The following is a 16,090-nucleotide window of genomic DNA, read 5'->3' on the forward strand; positions in this document are numbered from 1 at the left end:
CTAAGACAATGTGGCTGTTTTTATATTAAAAAATTGTATAGCCCTCTCTGTGAGGAGGGGGCTAGCTCATCAAAATATGCTTGTCCTTTTTTGTTTTTTGCATACCTTTCTTGGAGAAAAACAGAGTATCTCCATTTAACATATTAGCTACAGTGTTGAATGGGATGTTTTCACAGTTTCAAGGAATAATTTAGGAAGTTACTCTAAAATATGGTACAAATGGCTTTTTATGACTTCCTGTCCTTTGTAAGAGCGAGCTTCTCTCACTGACAAAGTTGGGACTTTTCCTTGTTTTGTTTGTGGGCTGTTGTGAACCAAGCAGTGCCTGTGCAAATCTTCACATTTGTTTTAGAGAGGGAAGGCTCTTGAATTTGTGACTGATGTTTTTTTCACAAGTAAGAGCAGGAACCACCATTCCTGTGTTTCAACCTACTTATGCTATTGTCATTTAAACCCAGAAAAGTATAAGTGGAAAAACTATGCCATTAATGAAATGCTGCTTATAATTATGCATACTGCTGTAATCAGCACCGTGCCATTTTTAGCTTGCAGAATCTTATGAAAACACACTGCATCAAAATCAGTAATTGGAAGAGCTTGCCAAAAACCAAGTAGTACTTGAGGAAAAGCTATTGCTGATGACTTCTGTCATTGATTCATTGCTACACTGTTAAGTCCAGTGCTGCTCCAGCAGCCTTCACCTGTTTTTTGTTTTGCTCTGCTCTTATCTTAATGCCTTACATCTTAATTGATTATACCTATTAAATGTTGTGGGTACAGGGGCCCCAAAAGATGGGTGTCTGTATGGCATGTTTTATGAGGCAGTGATGCGTTCAAACTTATAAACAGCAGAGGTAAAAGGATGGTAGCTTTGAAAGCATTACCTACTATGGTGTAACTATGGGAGCACTAGATTTTAAACCTTTCTCCACAGCTTACAACACCTGACTTTTTAAATTTTAATTATTTATTTTTAAAATTAGACTAGAATAGTCTCTAACAGTGCAATAGTCTTTTATTTAAAGGATATTTATGCTTTCAATACCTAAATCTCTCTTCAGTGAAGGATATGATCTGAAGAATTTTTTGAAGTTTTTGACTAACGTTCAAGTAATACTAAGTTTTAAAAAAACCCTATAGAAATAGAACTTGGGCACAAAAAGTTGGAAGGACTAATTGCTTATCCTGTTCTTTGTTTCTTTCTTTTATTTTTTTTCCAGCTTTAACAAAAAGCTTCATGAAGAACTGATTCAGGTTCTTCTTAATTTACTTTGCACAAAAAAAGGGTTTTAAAATATAGGCTGACATTGGTTTAAGCAGTAAATATTAGAATGCATGTCCTTTGGAACATGCTGAACTAATTTAATTCTTAAACCAAGGCATTTCTGTTTGTTGCCCCCTGGCATGCTCCATCTATTAAAAATAACTTTCTTTCATAGTCAGTAACAGTACAATTATTTTTTTCCACTGTATGTTGAATGTAAGTCATGCCCGTCACAATTTCTCTCCATTCCAGAGTGAAATATTAGAAGGTATTATGATATATTGTAATTATGATATTATGACATACTGAAATTAAATAAACTTTTTTTTTTTACTTCAATTTGTATTCTTGTAGCACTTTGGTAATAGGAATTGTCCATACCCGTTTATGTCAAACATAAATTGGGTAACTTGACAAGGTGATGAAGTAGTAAAAAGATAATGGCAATATCAAGCATTTAAATGCAGGTTAAAGTGTCAGGCTTTCAAAATCATAATATGGGCTTGCAGACAGTTGAGCCCTGTGTGAATTCCCATGGTGGTTTGAGTTCTTTTCCTGAAGTACAAGCAAATTGCAGAGTGAGATCTTTGGAATTTCAGAAGTGGAGGGAAAAGAAGAGGGTGTTCAGTGTATCCTAAGTCGTTGCAGTATGTTTCTGTGACACTTCAACTCTTCCTTTAAATGGCAAAGGGGCATCTGAAGGGAGATACAGGTGTGCTGCATGTGTGCTGTAGGCTGCAGACAGGTACAGGCTCCCTCAGCATGCTCTGAGCAGCGAGCTGCACACCTCTCCTGGGTAAGAAGTTTGTTGCTATGCCTGGCAATGGTTTAGCACTGCTCTGTTATAGTGGGGGGGGGGTTGCTCGGGTTTAAGGATGTTCTAGTACTGTTCTATGGTTTTTGGATGGATTTTGTGTCCACCAGCTTGCATCCATGTGCAGATTTCCTGCAGGTAGTATAGGTGTGTCCTGGAGGCACGCTCAGTTTGACCTCTGTGTACGTGTCCAAACGCTGCACCACAGCCCTTGCCTTGTGAGAAGGGGCTGTGCTCTTGCAGGCAGTTAGCTCAAGCTGAATTTTTGGGAGGATAGCCTAAGTACAATTGTGTAATAAGAGTGGCATTGGGAAACTGCAACATCTAGCTCAAGTTTCAAAAACTCAAAATGTGTGCTAGCACAGTTCTCCAGCCATGCTGTTTCCTTGATCTTCCTTGCTTCGCTAAGCAGTAAGAAAGGCTGGTAAAGGAGCTTGGCAGTTGTGGGTGGCTTTTGCAGCTATTCTGTGTTATTCTCTTACAATCTGGAAAGCAGAAAGGATTTGCCAGTGTCTGTAAACAGTCTCAATGACTGAAATGTTCAAAAGAATATTTCCGTAGCAGATGGCTCATATATTTTAGAGAATTATAGCATAGTGGGGCTATGGAATTAATCATACAGAATATTCCTGTAACTAGATACATGTTGAGTGGATTAGATTTTCATGCCTGGTGCAAGTAATTTCCTTGACCTGTTTCCCTAGGATATGAATGACTGTATTTGCTTGATTTCCGTGCACTGCTGAGAAGAAAGCAGTTTGGGGTGGGGAGGAAGTATGGTTGTAAACCACACAGAATTACTGGAGTTCTTACTGCATTACAGATTTTTGCTTCTTTGCCAAGAAAACTTCATAATCCATTGGAAAACTTTAAATATTTTCTAAAGTCATTACCATGCTATTTGCCATTTTAACAGTGGAGGGCCCTTTAATTCTGTGTTGCTTATTTCCAGTACGTAACAGTCTCAGTGGTATTCTTTTATATGGGGGGGAAAAAGTACTGACAGCTATAAGCCAAATATAATCCTTTTATCACTTTAGTAAAAAATTTCCTGACTGGATTCTTTTTGCCACTTGACAAAGACAGCTTTTGAGATAAGTAACAGTCAAGACCTCCTTTTTAAAACATGCTTGTGAAGTTCTGGCTTCAATACTGCAGTAAGTTTAAGCAAGAGTTCTCATAACAAATAGTTCTTTAGTCTTTATGTCAATTTTCATAAGATGTGGACTTCAGGCTTAATTTTTTTTTTTTCCAGCTAATTAGAATTCAGTCTACTGGTGAATTACTGGATAAAAATATGAAAAACAGTTCAAAAGCTTTCTTTCTATAAATTCAGCTGTGAAAAGGGTTCAGTAGAGTGTTGAGTCACAGCTCCATGTTGTGAATAGCAAACTAAATCAGCATGAAAAGAAGTGGAACAGAAACCCAAACATGCATTTATTTATTTGTAACCTGTGTCCCATTTTTGTTGTTACTATTTGTAAACTATCTTTAAACAAAAGGACTTTAAAGGATGTTCTTCTACAATTGGCTTTTCTGAATTTTTGACAAGTGAAATGTCCAGTGGTGGTTTGTTAACTGTCTTCTTATTCAACTTTCCATAGTTACACAAAAGAAAATCATAAACCAGCTTGTGTGTTTGGTATAGGCATGGCTGTGGCATGGTGCTGTGGTGTGACGGAGAATAAGCGGGAGACAGACACCATTCTATAATGATCGGAAAGCCTCGTTTATTGAAAATCAGAAGGCATCTTTTATATTGTTCTTAATTAGCTCATACATATTGCAAAAGTGAAGCTCATCATTGGTTACAGATCACATGTCAAACCCTCTTATGTTTATCTTTTGTGTTTAGTCTTGCGGTTAGCAGTTCTTTATCTTAGTGTTCCAGTTCCTTTTACTCATCCCATTATCCTACAACAGTTGCACCCCGGGTTATCTTGACTTGGAGTTTGTTTTACTAAACTTCAATCAGCTGCCCTTTATCATGTCCCTTTGTTGCTAGCCACTCTGTGGCTAAGCTCTCCACAGTGGTGCTTTTATGCAAGTCTTGAATCACCCTGACTTGCTGGGGAAGTACCAAATGGGGCTCTCTTCTTAGCCTAGCATGGAACTAGGTCAGTGTAACCAGGCCAAATGACTTAGACCAGTTTAGCAGAGACACACAGACGCACAGAATAGTAATTCTGTTGGCATTTTGTAAAAGCTGCTTTTTATTCTAGGACCTAAACATATCCAGAAGGTCAGGTGGAAAATGTTTGCTGTTGTCAATTTAATACTCGGAATTCTTGCAGTCAGATGCTCTCAGAATTGATAATAAGACAGTGTTTGTGATGGTTGGCCTATTCTTTAATGGACAACCTTTATTAACAGCTCAAATATTGCCATTCTCCATTACAGATGTAATTAGCATGAATATTGAATCAAACTCTTTTCTTTCTCTTTCATAATAGTTGCAAGCTAAATGTACTGATCTGCAGACAAAATGTGCAGAAGCAAAAAAGACATTAACTGAGGTAATGTGTCTTTGTTTTCCTCTGTACTGATTCCAGCTGAATCCTTTTTGAGAAGTTCTGTGTAGGGGGATGTATTAACTGAGGAAGGTGCTTGACAGCTTAACTCATTGATCCCATGGTGTGGGGAAGCTAAGTACCAGGGGTCATTTCATGTGGAACTGTATTTCAATTTCTTATTAATTGCAACCCTTAGGTTAAGAGTTACAGTGAAAAGCTGGACAAGGAATTGGCAGCCTTAGAAACAATAGAATCTCAAGCAGATTCTAGGTAAGTTTCTTCCTTTGAGACCTTTGAATTTTTTTTTTTTTTAAATGATGGTTTTAAAAAGACTCGTTCCATGTTTCTTGCTTTGCCAACATAAACAAATAACTGAAATTTAAAAATTAAATAGTTCTCCAACTTGCTTTCCAAAGACAGGAAAATATTACCATAGTACTCAGTCTGAATGAAAAGTATCAATCTGTAGTTGAAAATAATTGTTTAAAGCAGAAGAACCCTAGACACATTGGCAAGTAGATGAAGCCCCCTTGATTTATTTTCTTCCTGTTTCAAGCCTTCGTGTCGCATAAATTAAACACAAGTCTCTTTCAAAACTTCCACAAGTCAGAGGCCAGAACATAGCAAAACCAGCAAAATACTCACTGTAATGCAACATTTTTATTTTGACCTTGCTATATCAGTGGTGATATTTGGGTTTTTAATTTACACAGATTTAATTGGAAATGTATTTAGAACTACACTTGTTCTAATATGTTTTAGTTCTCCATCTGTTTAAGTTAGAAACTAAAAATCTAATGTGGATTTCTGGGTTTTCAAATTTAGCATGTTACAGAGTCTGCGAGCACTGGTGGCCATGAATGAAAATCTAAAAAGCCAGGAGCAAGAGTTCAAAGCACATTGTAGGGTAAGTTTTAGTTTTCATGAAAGGATTAATTTAAAACTTGGTTAATACACATTATACTTCTTCCTGATTCGCTGCTGTGCTGTGTCCCTGTCTGTCATCTGCACCCCTCGCCCCCATGTACTGATATTTCCAGGCTTATATTGCCACCAGCTTGATTTGCAGCACAGTTATGGACAGTTGTCTAGTTCTGCAGTGTGTCATATCTGCCAAGAAGGTTGGAACTGGGTTAACCAGAAGGACTGGTCCTTCTGCTCCAAGGCAGGGAGGCCTGAGGAGGGTGACCAAGGCACCTGAATTAGTGTCCCCTTCAGTGTTCTGTTGTGCCTGGGACTCTTTACTGCAGGGCCATTCCTAGACACCTAATTCCAGACCAGCCTTGTACTGGTGACAGCTGTGGCCCTTCTTATGCCTATTATCATTCTACTGAGAGCAGCTTGGGGAGAGTTGACAGGGAGCACTAAAGAGCAAGTTTGAGACTGAGCTCAGTACTAGATGCCCACCGGTGCTATTCACAGCCTGAAATGGTTTGTCTCTTCTTGGACAATGCAGCCAACAGTGACCTGAGTAGAGGTGCAGTGCCAAAGAGAAGGGCTTCATGAAGGCCCCTAGCTTTGGAGCAAGCCCCCAGAAGAGACAAGACAGATGAAGTTATTGTTCTCAGAGCATGTTTCAGTTTTACTGCTTAATTGCTATGTTCTGCTGTGCTCTTTACTGCTGTGTTTATGGACTCTGTAGAAATCTTTGGACAGAGTTGCTTTCATCTTCTTCTACTTAAACAGCAGCGGATGGGATTTAATAGAATTAAAAGAGGTAGAAGGAAATAGTGCCCTGAGGAATTGAATGAGTACAGGAACCTCATTTTCCTGTACACACTCTTTTGGGAAGCTCAGAAGGATTGTAACAGAAACTACCTTGCAAGTAATTTTAGGTTCATTCCTTTTTTACAAATGCTGGATGTTGCAGTCCCATGTTATGCTGATGCTATTGTAACAGTCCTTTGCTTTCTCACTTTCAGCTTCCATGTCACTCATTGGCTGTCTTAGCTGGATCTAGTATGTTTGTAATAAATAAATCTGTTCTTTTGTTTGATAAAAGCAGATGGTTTTTATGTAATGAGTAATAATGAATGCTTACCCTTAAGCAGGGGATGCAGTTTAATCTTATGAATTTAGAGTGTGGTCAGCTCCACAATTTTGTTAGAGGTATATGTTGTCAAGCTTCCTGCTCTCCTCTGTTAAGAGCACAGCTCTCAGTTAAAACCAAAATAATTTTTTGTTGTTGTTTTAAAGGAAGAAATGGAGAGGCTTCAACAAAATATTGAGAATTTGAAAGCTGAGGCAGTGGAAAATGGGGAAGAACAGGTAATAGCAAATGTCTAAACATCTGAAAGTTTTTATTTTTAGTTTGTGTTTTAAGATGTTGGTTTAGGTCCTTCTGGCTTTTGGGACATTCTCATAAGCATTAAAGTATCTGTTGCTATCTCTGAAAAATTCTCTTCTCCCCCACTGGTAAAACCATAGTTCAGACTAATAATAGAAATAGAGTAGACTGAAAATAGCTGAAGTATTTTCCATTATTCTTGCAGAATCCTTGGGGCTAACTCCTGGATGCTTTTGTGCCTTTTACTTCTTTCTTTGTAGTACTAGAGAAGACTCTGGATGTTAAGAGCAGTGCATACCTCTGACAAAGACAGGTCTTCCTGAGAAAGCATGTTTGTTTGGGCTGGGTTTTTTTCCCTTAAAAAGTGGATTTATTTGAAGGATGAAAGCACAAGTTTTCAGTGGCTCAGTACATTGCCTGCCGCAAGCAGCTGTCAGAAGTTGGGCTTTAACACAAGTGCATCCAGACTGATGGCAATGAATAATGAATGAACAGGAAAGGAAAAGCTTCAATGGCTTAGATTCTCAGTGGGTAAACATTTGATACATTTATGCCTCTGAAATGAGGTAGATTACAGGTTCTGTCATGCTGCTGTCCTTCTGAACACAGCATGAAAAAATTAAAATGTAAACCTAAATATTAAAATTTTAAACAAGAAAAAAATATCTTGAAGTCCACAATGAAGAGAATGAAGAGAATACCTATCTAAGGGTTTATGTTCTGTACTGGGTCATGTTTATCCTTAACCCCACCACTGAATCCAGGTATAAACAGTAAGTCAAGGAGTACGGGCAATCTCCCAATACATGGCTTCTTTTAAAGTGTGACTGTTGTAAAGCAGTGGAAAAACTATTGACAAACCTGAAAAACTAAATTAGCAAAGGCTTAAAAGCTGGAAAAGTGCACTTATTTACATTCAAAAATGTCAGATTTTAATGCAGGTTATGAATCATTGTTAATAATAGAAAATGGTGGGGTTAGTGTGGGAGCTGTTAAATGGAAGATATACAAATACAGAAAACAAACCCAGTCTGCCCATTTTTGCACTGCAGCTCTCATACGTTCCTGTAATACACAACTGTTTTGGCTTCTCAAATTCTAGGAGGCGAATAAGATTATAGAACAGCAGTACAAAAGTGAGAAAGAGAAACTTCAAAAGATCCGTCTGTTATTGGTGAGTAACTCCTTCTACATTTACTTGTACAAAATTACTGACATTTTTCTTATCTTGTAACTTCTAATACTTCTTTTTGTTGTTCTAATTTTAAAAAGCCTTTCTGTCACAAATCAATTACAAAAAAAAAGAAAATTGAGCCTCAGCCAATGCTGCTTTTTTTTTAAAAATTAATTATTTGATAACAAAATACTGCTGGGGGGGCTTCATCCATTTTAAGAAGAGAACAAGAAGAGGCTTTGTTTTCTCCCCTCCTAACTTTCTATTCAGGCACGAAGAAACAGAGAAATAGCCATTTTACAACGCAAGATTGATGAAGTACCCAGCCGAGCTGAGCTAACACAGTATCAGAAGAGATTTATTGAACTTTACAGTCAGGGTATGTATATTGAGCAGGAACAACCTGCTGAAGGCTAAAGCCCTGAAAGGAGGGCAGTGGCATTTTTAAGCATTTGGCATGTAACAACAGCACTTGCTAATTTTGTGGTGTTTTAAGGGTCTTTTTAGTACTCATGTTATACACCCTATTTTCAAGGTTTTATAAGCTGGCTATAAGAATTTTCCTGAGGGTAGGACTGGATGCACAAGATCTCTAAAGTAATTTTTGTCTGCAACAGGTTTAGTCATTTAGGTTGATGAACAGTGTGTTTGGAAAGTCCTTAACTCGCCATTTACAAATGAGGTTGCTGTAAATTTGAGTCATGTTTAATTAATTGCTCTTAACATTAGCTTTCATTGTTTTAATTGATGTGAGATACCTGAGGCTGAACCAAACTGTCAAGGACTAAAAAGTAAAGGCAATTTCTTGAAGAGATTGTTTTCTTTTATTTTTGACTTATAAATATCCTGCAGTATCTTGGTAGGATCATAGTAGAAATTGACTTCAATTATTTTTTTTTTTTTTATTATAAGAAGTTATAAAATGGGGAGATGAGCTCTGACTTTTTGGATAGGTATGTGTTTGCATGTTCCCTGTTATCCATGCACAGCAAACTGATGACAATTTTAAAGTTGTTCCATTAAGCTGATAACAGACCAGTATGCTTACTGGTATATATTTAATGTAGCTTGTGTATTAGCATAAGCTAAACAAGTTTCTACCATAAAGAGCTAGCTAATGTTGTAAAGATATTCTGCATTTATTAAGTGTGTGTGGGAACCAGGATCTTGAAGGTCAAGTAGTTCTAAAATTACCTAACTTAGATTCAAATTCCTAGCCCTGATGAGGCATCTCTAATGACACAGTCATGTGATGTCTTCCTTGAGTGTTTTCTAACTCAATGCACAGAATGGATGTACTTCTTGAGTGAGTACAAGTCCAGTACTTCCTTCCTCATGGGTTGCTTGTTATGTGCCACACAGTTTATTTAATCAAATTCAGCTATAAAGACAACTTTGTTGTCTTATATTAAATTTTCTGCAGATTTTCTCTGTTGTGTCTAAGTGAATTCAGAGCCTGCACAGAAGATGGGGGCTTAATTTATATATGAAGTACAGAAGGATTAAGGTCAAAGAGACTTGTGAAGCTTTGGAGGTAGATTTAAGATGCTTTGGATTTTATGGAGCTTTGTTTTCTGTAGTACAAAATATGCCTAATAACTCAGGATAACACACTGCTCAGTCATGCCTGGGAAATTGAGTTACACAGACTCAGCTTTTGGAAAAATGAGCTGAAAATCTCTAGCAAGTCTTCCTGTGTACTGTGGTATTTGTAGAGGCTTTTCATTTAGCAAGATACAGGTAGTCCTCGGGGATGCCAAAACCTAGCTTTCTGATCTTTCATCCAAGGGGTGTTGGACAAAATAATCTTCAGTGCTGCCTTCCAACCTCAGTGATTCTATGGTTCTGTTCTAGAGTGCTTTTAAGTTCCTATATTCCAGGCTTTATTTTTGCTCTACCTGAACCTCTTCCATTGGAAACATTAAGCTGTAGTTTCAAGAGAATCAGTGAGCTGATTGGCTCCTCCTTCCTTTTCTTTCTCTGTTGTACCTTACACAGGCTCTGGTGGGTGCCTGTAAGGCTCCATAAACTGGTACAATTTCCTAACCCAGTAGAAATCCTGAAAATTTTTCTTCTGAGTTGGTATGTGGACTCCACTCATAAAAGATCTGCAAGTACCAGGGCTGCTGCAAGGAAGAGAAGAGCTGCATGAAGGGAATGTTTTGGGGGAGGCCTCCTGTTTGGCAGCAGTCCTGCAAAAATGAAACTCATGAAACTCACACCTGAAGCAGTCCTGTTTATGATCTATGTGTTTGTGCAGCTTTCCAAAAAGCAGCCTGATTGCTGCATCTGGGAGATCATTGTGGAACATGCTGAACAGCCCTCACTAATTTGTCAGCCTGTCCCAGGCTTTCCTGCACTCCTGTGTGCTTTCAGGCTCCCAGTACTCAGCATGCAGATCCTGGGCTGCATCAAGAGAAGTGTGGCCAGCAGGTTGAGGGAGGGGATTCTCCCCCTCTACTCTGCTCTGGTGAGACCCCACCTGGAGTACTGCATCCAGTTCTGGAGCCCCCATTACAAGAGGGACGTGGACCTGCTGGAGTGTGTCCAGAGAAGGGCCACGAGAATGATCCAAGGGCTGGAGCAGCTCTCCTATGAGGACAGACTGAGAGAGTTGGGGCTGTTCAGTCTGGAGAGGAGAAGGCTCCGAGGTGACCTTATTGTGGCCTTCCAGTATCTTAGGGGGGCCTACAAGAGAGCTGGGGAGGGACTTTTTAGGATATCAAGTAACAACAGGGCTAGGGGGAATGGGGCAAAGCTGGAAGTGGGTAGATTCAGGCTGGAGGTGAGGAAGAAGTTCTTCACCATGAGAATGGTGGTGAGACCCTGGAATGGGTTGCCCAGGGAGGTGGTTGAGGCCTCATCCCTGGGGGTCTTGAAGGCCAGGCTGGATGAGGCTCCGGGCAGCCTGATCTAGTGGGAGGTGTCCCTGCTCATGGCAGAAGGGTTGGAACTGGGGGATCCTTGTGGTCCCTACTAACCCTGACAGATTCTGATCTGTTTTAGCAGAGGACTTTAGAGCCCTAATGGCTCAATGGTTGGATTTGATGATCTTGGAGGTCCCTTCCAACCTAAAGTATTCTATGATTCTTGTGTCTCAAGGCTACAGCACGTGCAGAGTATGTCACCACCATACTGTGGCAGTGAGAGAGCTTTTCACTTCTGAGCATCTTGCTACTGCAGAAGTAGCCACTGCTGGACTGCTGTCACCAAAACACTCAACTTTGAGCTGCGAGTTGCTGTTGGGCTTCAGCTGCAGAACAGAACTGTACAAATCAAAAGCCATAATGTCTTTAAAAATCTGGCTGTTCAGTGATGTTGTGATGTGGGAGGGAGGTCATGCTGTCTATAAATGGTTTCATTCAAAAGCTCAGTCAAATATGTCAGTTCAGGAAAGGTTTTCTTTAACTAAGATAGCAACTTGTTAGTCTTTAGAGTTTAATGACCATGATTTCACTCAGGTTTATCTTTTTTTAACCCATACATTTTTTCCAGGTTCAGGATTCTAGACAGTACTTAATATATTAACTATAATAATTTTTGCCAGTTGCCCTTCTGTGTTGAACTCTTTCCTTGGCAATCGCAAATCTTAAGTTTCCTTAGGCACTGAAGAACTAAAGAATAGATGAACACTTGGCAGATTTGAGTACCAGTCATCACCTTGTGGGCCCATGGGGATTTTGCATCTGAGCCTTGCCTTCCCCACTGACCTATGACCAACATCTGCTCTAATCACCTAAACCAGAAAGTATTATTTAATTCTATCAGAATGAATAAGCTGTAAGGAGATAAAAAAAGTCTTAAAACAGTAAAAGCTTTCTTGGGCGTCTTGCACACATGTAGCTTCAAATATACAGTATAATGCACTTTTTTCCACACAGTACTATCAGATTATATTTGTTCCCTATCTGTCCCTGCTGCTCCTGTGCCTCTCCACCACCATGGGCAGAGCTCTGAGGGCAGCTGTTAGCAGCACAGCAGCTGTGAGCTGGTGTAAGGGTAAAGCATGGGGAGGAAGCACAGCTGATAGTGCCAACATGGGTTTGCATAAGGGACTGTCAGCAGTTGAGGCTTAATTTAAACACCGAGCTGTGGTGTTCTCGTAAAATCTGATAGCTGCAAACCCTGCTGGAGATTTACATGCAGAGGGAATATTCTTCCAGAGTGTATTAAAGAGTGTGTTCTATTATTGATAGTGGAAAATATATTATATAAAGCCTATGAAGTTTTTTAACACATTCCATTTCACCTCATGCTCTTTTATTATTCTACCCTTTTCTTGTTTGCAGTCTCAGCAACTCACAAAGAAACGAAGCAGTTCTTTACTCTTTATAATACACTGGATGATAAGAAAGTATATTTGGAAAAGGAGGTAAGAAAATGTTATTACTGTTTCCTAAGTATTCAGTCTGTGGAGAAGGTGATAAAGAGTTTTTCCTTGGCTTTCACCATGTTCAGTCATGTCAGAGCAAAGTTCACAGTCTTTCTAAGTAAGAAGGAAACTACTGATTCATAGGAATATTCCTAATGTTGAGAGGGAAGTGGTGTGTGTTGTACAAGAAGTGCTATTAGTACAGCATGTGTAGACTACTCACTGTGTTCACAAAACATAAAACAGAATCATAGAGTAACTCAAGTTGGAAGGGATCCATAAGGATCATGGAGAACAACTCCCTGCTCCTCACAGGACTACCTAACACTAAACCCTGTGACTAAGATCTATTGTCCAGGTGCTCCTTGAACTCTGACAGGCTCGGTGCTGTGACTGCTTCTTTGGGAGCCTGTCCAGTGATCGACCACCCTCTCAGTGAAGAACCTTTTCCTAATGTCCAACCTGAATGTCCCAGACATACTGCATGAAAAGAGGAGGCTGTGAATACAGTCAAGAGGTTTATTTTATTGTTTCACCATTTTTGCTGGTAGCTTTGTTCCAGTTTTGTAATCAAGAACATTATCCATTGGTCAACGTGAGTAATATCTGATTAGCACATATCTCTGTCTTGCTATCACAGGACCAAGTCACCCTCTTTTTCTGTTTTTGGTCAACTATAAACCAATGCTCTGCCTGTGGCAGAGCTGTGAGGAGAGGTAGTTGGGGCAGCAGAGGGAACTTGTGGCAATCAGTCCTTCAGGAGAGAATAACATCAGCATGTATAAAAGCGTGTTAACTGTGGGGAGAAAACCAACCTCATCTCTTCCTGATTCTCCTACTTTTTTCTAAACTGACTATAGTTTACTTGTTTTCATGTCAGTAACCTTAAAAATGCTCCGAGTCTGATGGAAAGCTCACTGATGTTCTGCTTCTGTGCAGAACTCACTCAGAGATATGCTCAGAATAACTTTTTCCTTTGGCTAACATGTAACATGGGCTTCTTATGGATTTTCTGGAGGCCAGGATGATGGAAAAAAAAAGCCAAAACATACAACCCAGAATACTGTTTTCATGCTACCATTCTAAACTTTTAACTTTCCCCAGTTTACCCAGACAGAAGTATTTTAAGGCATGATTGCAGTATCCATGTAGGTCTGGCACTTTTCTTTTGCAGAGAAGTATTATACTGTTCTGTGAAAGTTTTCTGAATCCAAGCTGCATCACGAATTTAAATGTAAATTTTATGACTAGGTTATTTAACAACACACGTAAAAACATCTCAAATTCTGTGCTGAATTAAGCCTTGTGGCTTTTTTATTGATCTGTGTGTATATGTGTGTGTGTTGTGTTGTTTTGTTTTTTGTTAGGTCAGTCATTAGTACAAATCAGGATCTTACCAAATCTGTGGTGATGATTGTCACGTGCTCTAGAAATACCTAATTTCAGGTTTCAGTTTAGCAGGAGACAACGTTGTGTCTAAAAATTATTCTACTTCATGGTTCCTAAGATCTCAAATAAATTATCTTTTGAATTTGTGAATTACCTCATAGTCTCCTGAAATTACCATCAAGAATTTGCCTTGGAAGTTTTTCAAATATCGACTTCTTACAAACAACCAATGACAATACCATGTGGTATCAGTTGTCATGCTGCATATTCAGGAACCCCAGCTGTAAAACTTATGTCCCTGGGCAAGAGTGGGTGCTTTAATAGCTGCCAATGGTCCACCTAAGGCTGCAAGAACATTATCACATGGTTTGTTTTTCTCTGGTCTTTCACTGTTTTTATTTTCTTATTCCAAATGGTGACATGTATTCATAATATATACTACAATATGTTGCAGATAACAATATACCAGATTTAAATTACTACATTAAGTAGCAGCTATAGAAATCATATTGCTTTAAATTTTTCCTTAAATTACAGTTTCATACAGATTATTATTTTTTTGAGGGCAAGCCTGCAAATTTGAAGAACATACAGAGATTGCTTTTGAAACGGGCACATGAGAAACAGCTGACAGAATACAGAGCAGATATATTTCATTGCTGTATAAATTGGGAGCACTTTTGTCAAATAATTCAATGCCTTTTAGGGGGGTTTTGATTGTGGTTTATTTTTTTTTTTTTCTTGCCATTTCCAAGCTTGACTTAACATGGATATATTTTCAGAAGACACATAAATTGATCAAGAGTTTCCTTTAGCTTGATGTCAATCACAAGAGAGAGAGGTCTGAATGTATTCTGATCTAGTCTTCACTTTGTTACATGTATAATATAGATATAGATATATAATACAGAGTTTTCCTTGTGTTGCTTTTAATATTGGAACCAAGGTTTCAGCAAGTAAATATTGTCCTACTAATGTCAAAAAGATGCCTTTGGCATCTGTGCCTCACAAAGATGTTTGGAACATGCTTGCACTTTTTCATGGCCTTTTTTTTTCCCTCCTAAACCCTACTCTTCCATTAAATACGCTCAGCATAATTGTTTTAAAGTAAAAATAGCAGGATTTGTTATACAATGGAATTTTGACTATAAAGGCTATTAGTTCTGACATGAAAGGTCTCTGTGAATATGGTTCATATTTTAATCTTTTGTGAAAGGCTTATTTATAAAATGGTTTTAAACTGATTTTTTCATACTGTTTTTGACATTTGGGGTTTATACAGGTTTTATTGTTTAATGTAACACATCAGCACTCTTAGAATGCAAGAGTTGTGCAGTATTACTTTTCATGGCTTGACTGTTTTATGGTATAAATTGTAATTACATTCTTAAACTCATGTTTAGTGGAAGTACCTTGAGGCAGGGATGTGGACTTGGCAAATATTGATGAGTCGTGCAATAATTTTTTTTCTTCTCAGTAACAGGAGGTTTTAAGCATCTCAGCAGCTTTGGAGTCTGTTCAGATGTTTAATTTTTCAAATGAAGGGCAGGACCAACTGCAGAGTCTGCCATGCGTGTGCTTATCCCTGTCTCATTCAGATGGAAGATTTTAGATTTGGGAGAGATCAGGGCAAGTGGGGCAAGTGATTCTGTTTGCAGTGCTCAGGTTCCTTTGGTACAGGGCACTTTGAAATACTCATTCAAAAGGAGAACGTTTAACTACAGGAGACTTGCAAGAAGCATTCAAAGCCAAGAGAGAGAATCACATTAATTGCTAACTGGTGAATTTTAGTGCTCTCAGCGGTATGTAGAAAGCAAGGAAAAAAAATCAAAGGTGGTTATACAGAAAAGTTTCACTGTATAGTTTAATTAGCTGGAGGAGTTTATACTGAGAGCAACAAAATATTTCTGTGATACTGTTACAAATTTCTGTTTCTGTGTTGATTCAGTGCAATGTTGGTATCTTGTAAGAAAAGCCATGAATTTGAAATGTCATTCTGTACTTCTTAGAAGTTTATCTTTTAACAGCCTGTAAAATACATATAAGCAAAGCAAGTAATGATGCATGATTGTTTGGCAACCTGTAAAACTCATCTGCACAATGAAAGCAGTGCAAAAATTCACCTGCTGTTCCTGCACTGCTTGGGGAGTCTTTACAGTATTGTGTGGAGATACTGGTTCCAGTTTCAGAAGCAAATATGGGTTTTTTTCTTCCTCTGTTTGGTTTTCTTCTTCTTCCATCGCCCCCCCCCCCCCCCCCCTTTTTTTATTTTTTTTT

At 38.6% G+C, this 16,090-nt stretch overlaps 1 protein-coding gene across 1 annotated transcript in view; it reads left to right on the forward strand.

The window, feature by feature from the left end:
- The window catches only part of CCDC93 (coiled-coil domain containing 93), a gene marked incomplete at its 5' end in the record, with an annotated part of 48,187 nt that overhangs the window by 25,298 nt on the left and 6,799 nt on the right, over positions 1–16,090 (forward strand). The window contains 7 exons of the mRNA XM_008946186.1: positions 4,532–4,594; positions 4,788–4,861; positions 5,417–5,498; positions 6,788–6,859; positions 7,981–8,052; positions 8,323–8,431; positions 12,342–12,424. Coding sequence (XP_008944434.1) covers positions 4,532–4,594; positions 4,788–4,861; positions 5,417–5,498; positions 6,788–6,859; positions 7,981–8,052; positions 8,323–8,431; positions 12,342–12,424 — 555 coding nt within the window. The remainder of the gene's footprint in view (positions 1–4,531; positions 4,595–4,787; positions 4,862–5,416; positions 5,499–6,787; positions 6,860–7,980; positions 8,053–8,322; positions 8,432–12,341; positions 12,425–16,090) is intronic.

Source organism: Merops nubicus, unplaced genomic scaffold, assembly GCF_000691845.1.
Source record: "Merops nubicus isolate BGI_N331 unplaced genomic scaffold, ASM69184v1 scaffold36368, whole genome shotgun sequence".
Taxonomy (NCBI): Eukaryota; Metazoa; Chordata; class Aves; order Coraciiformes; family Meropidae; genus Merops; species Merops nubicus.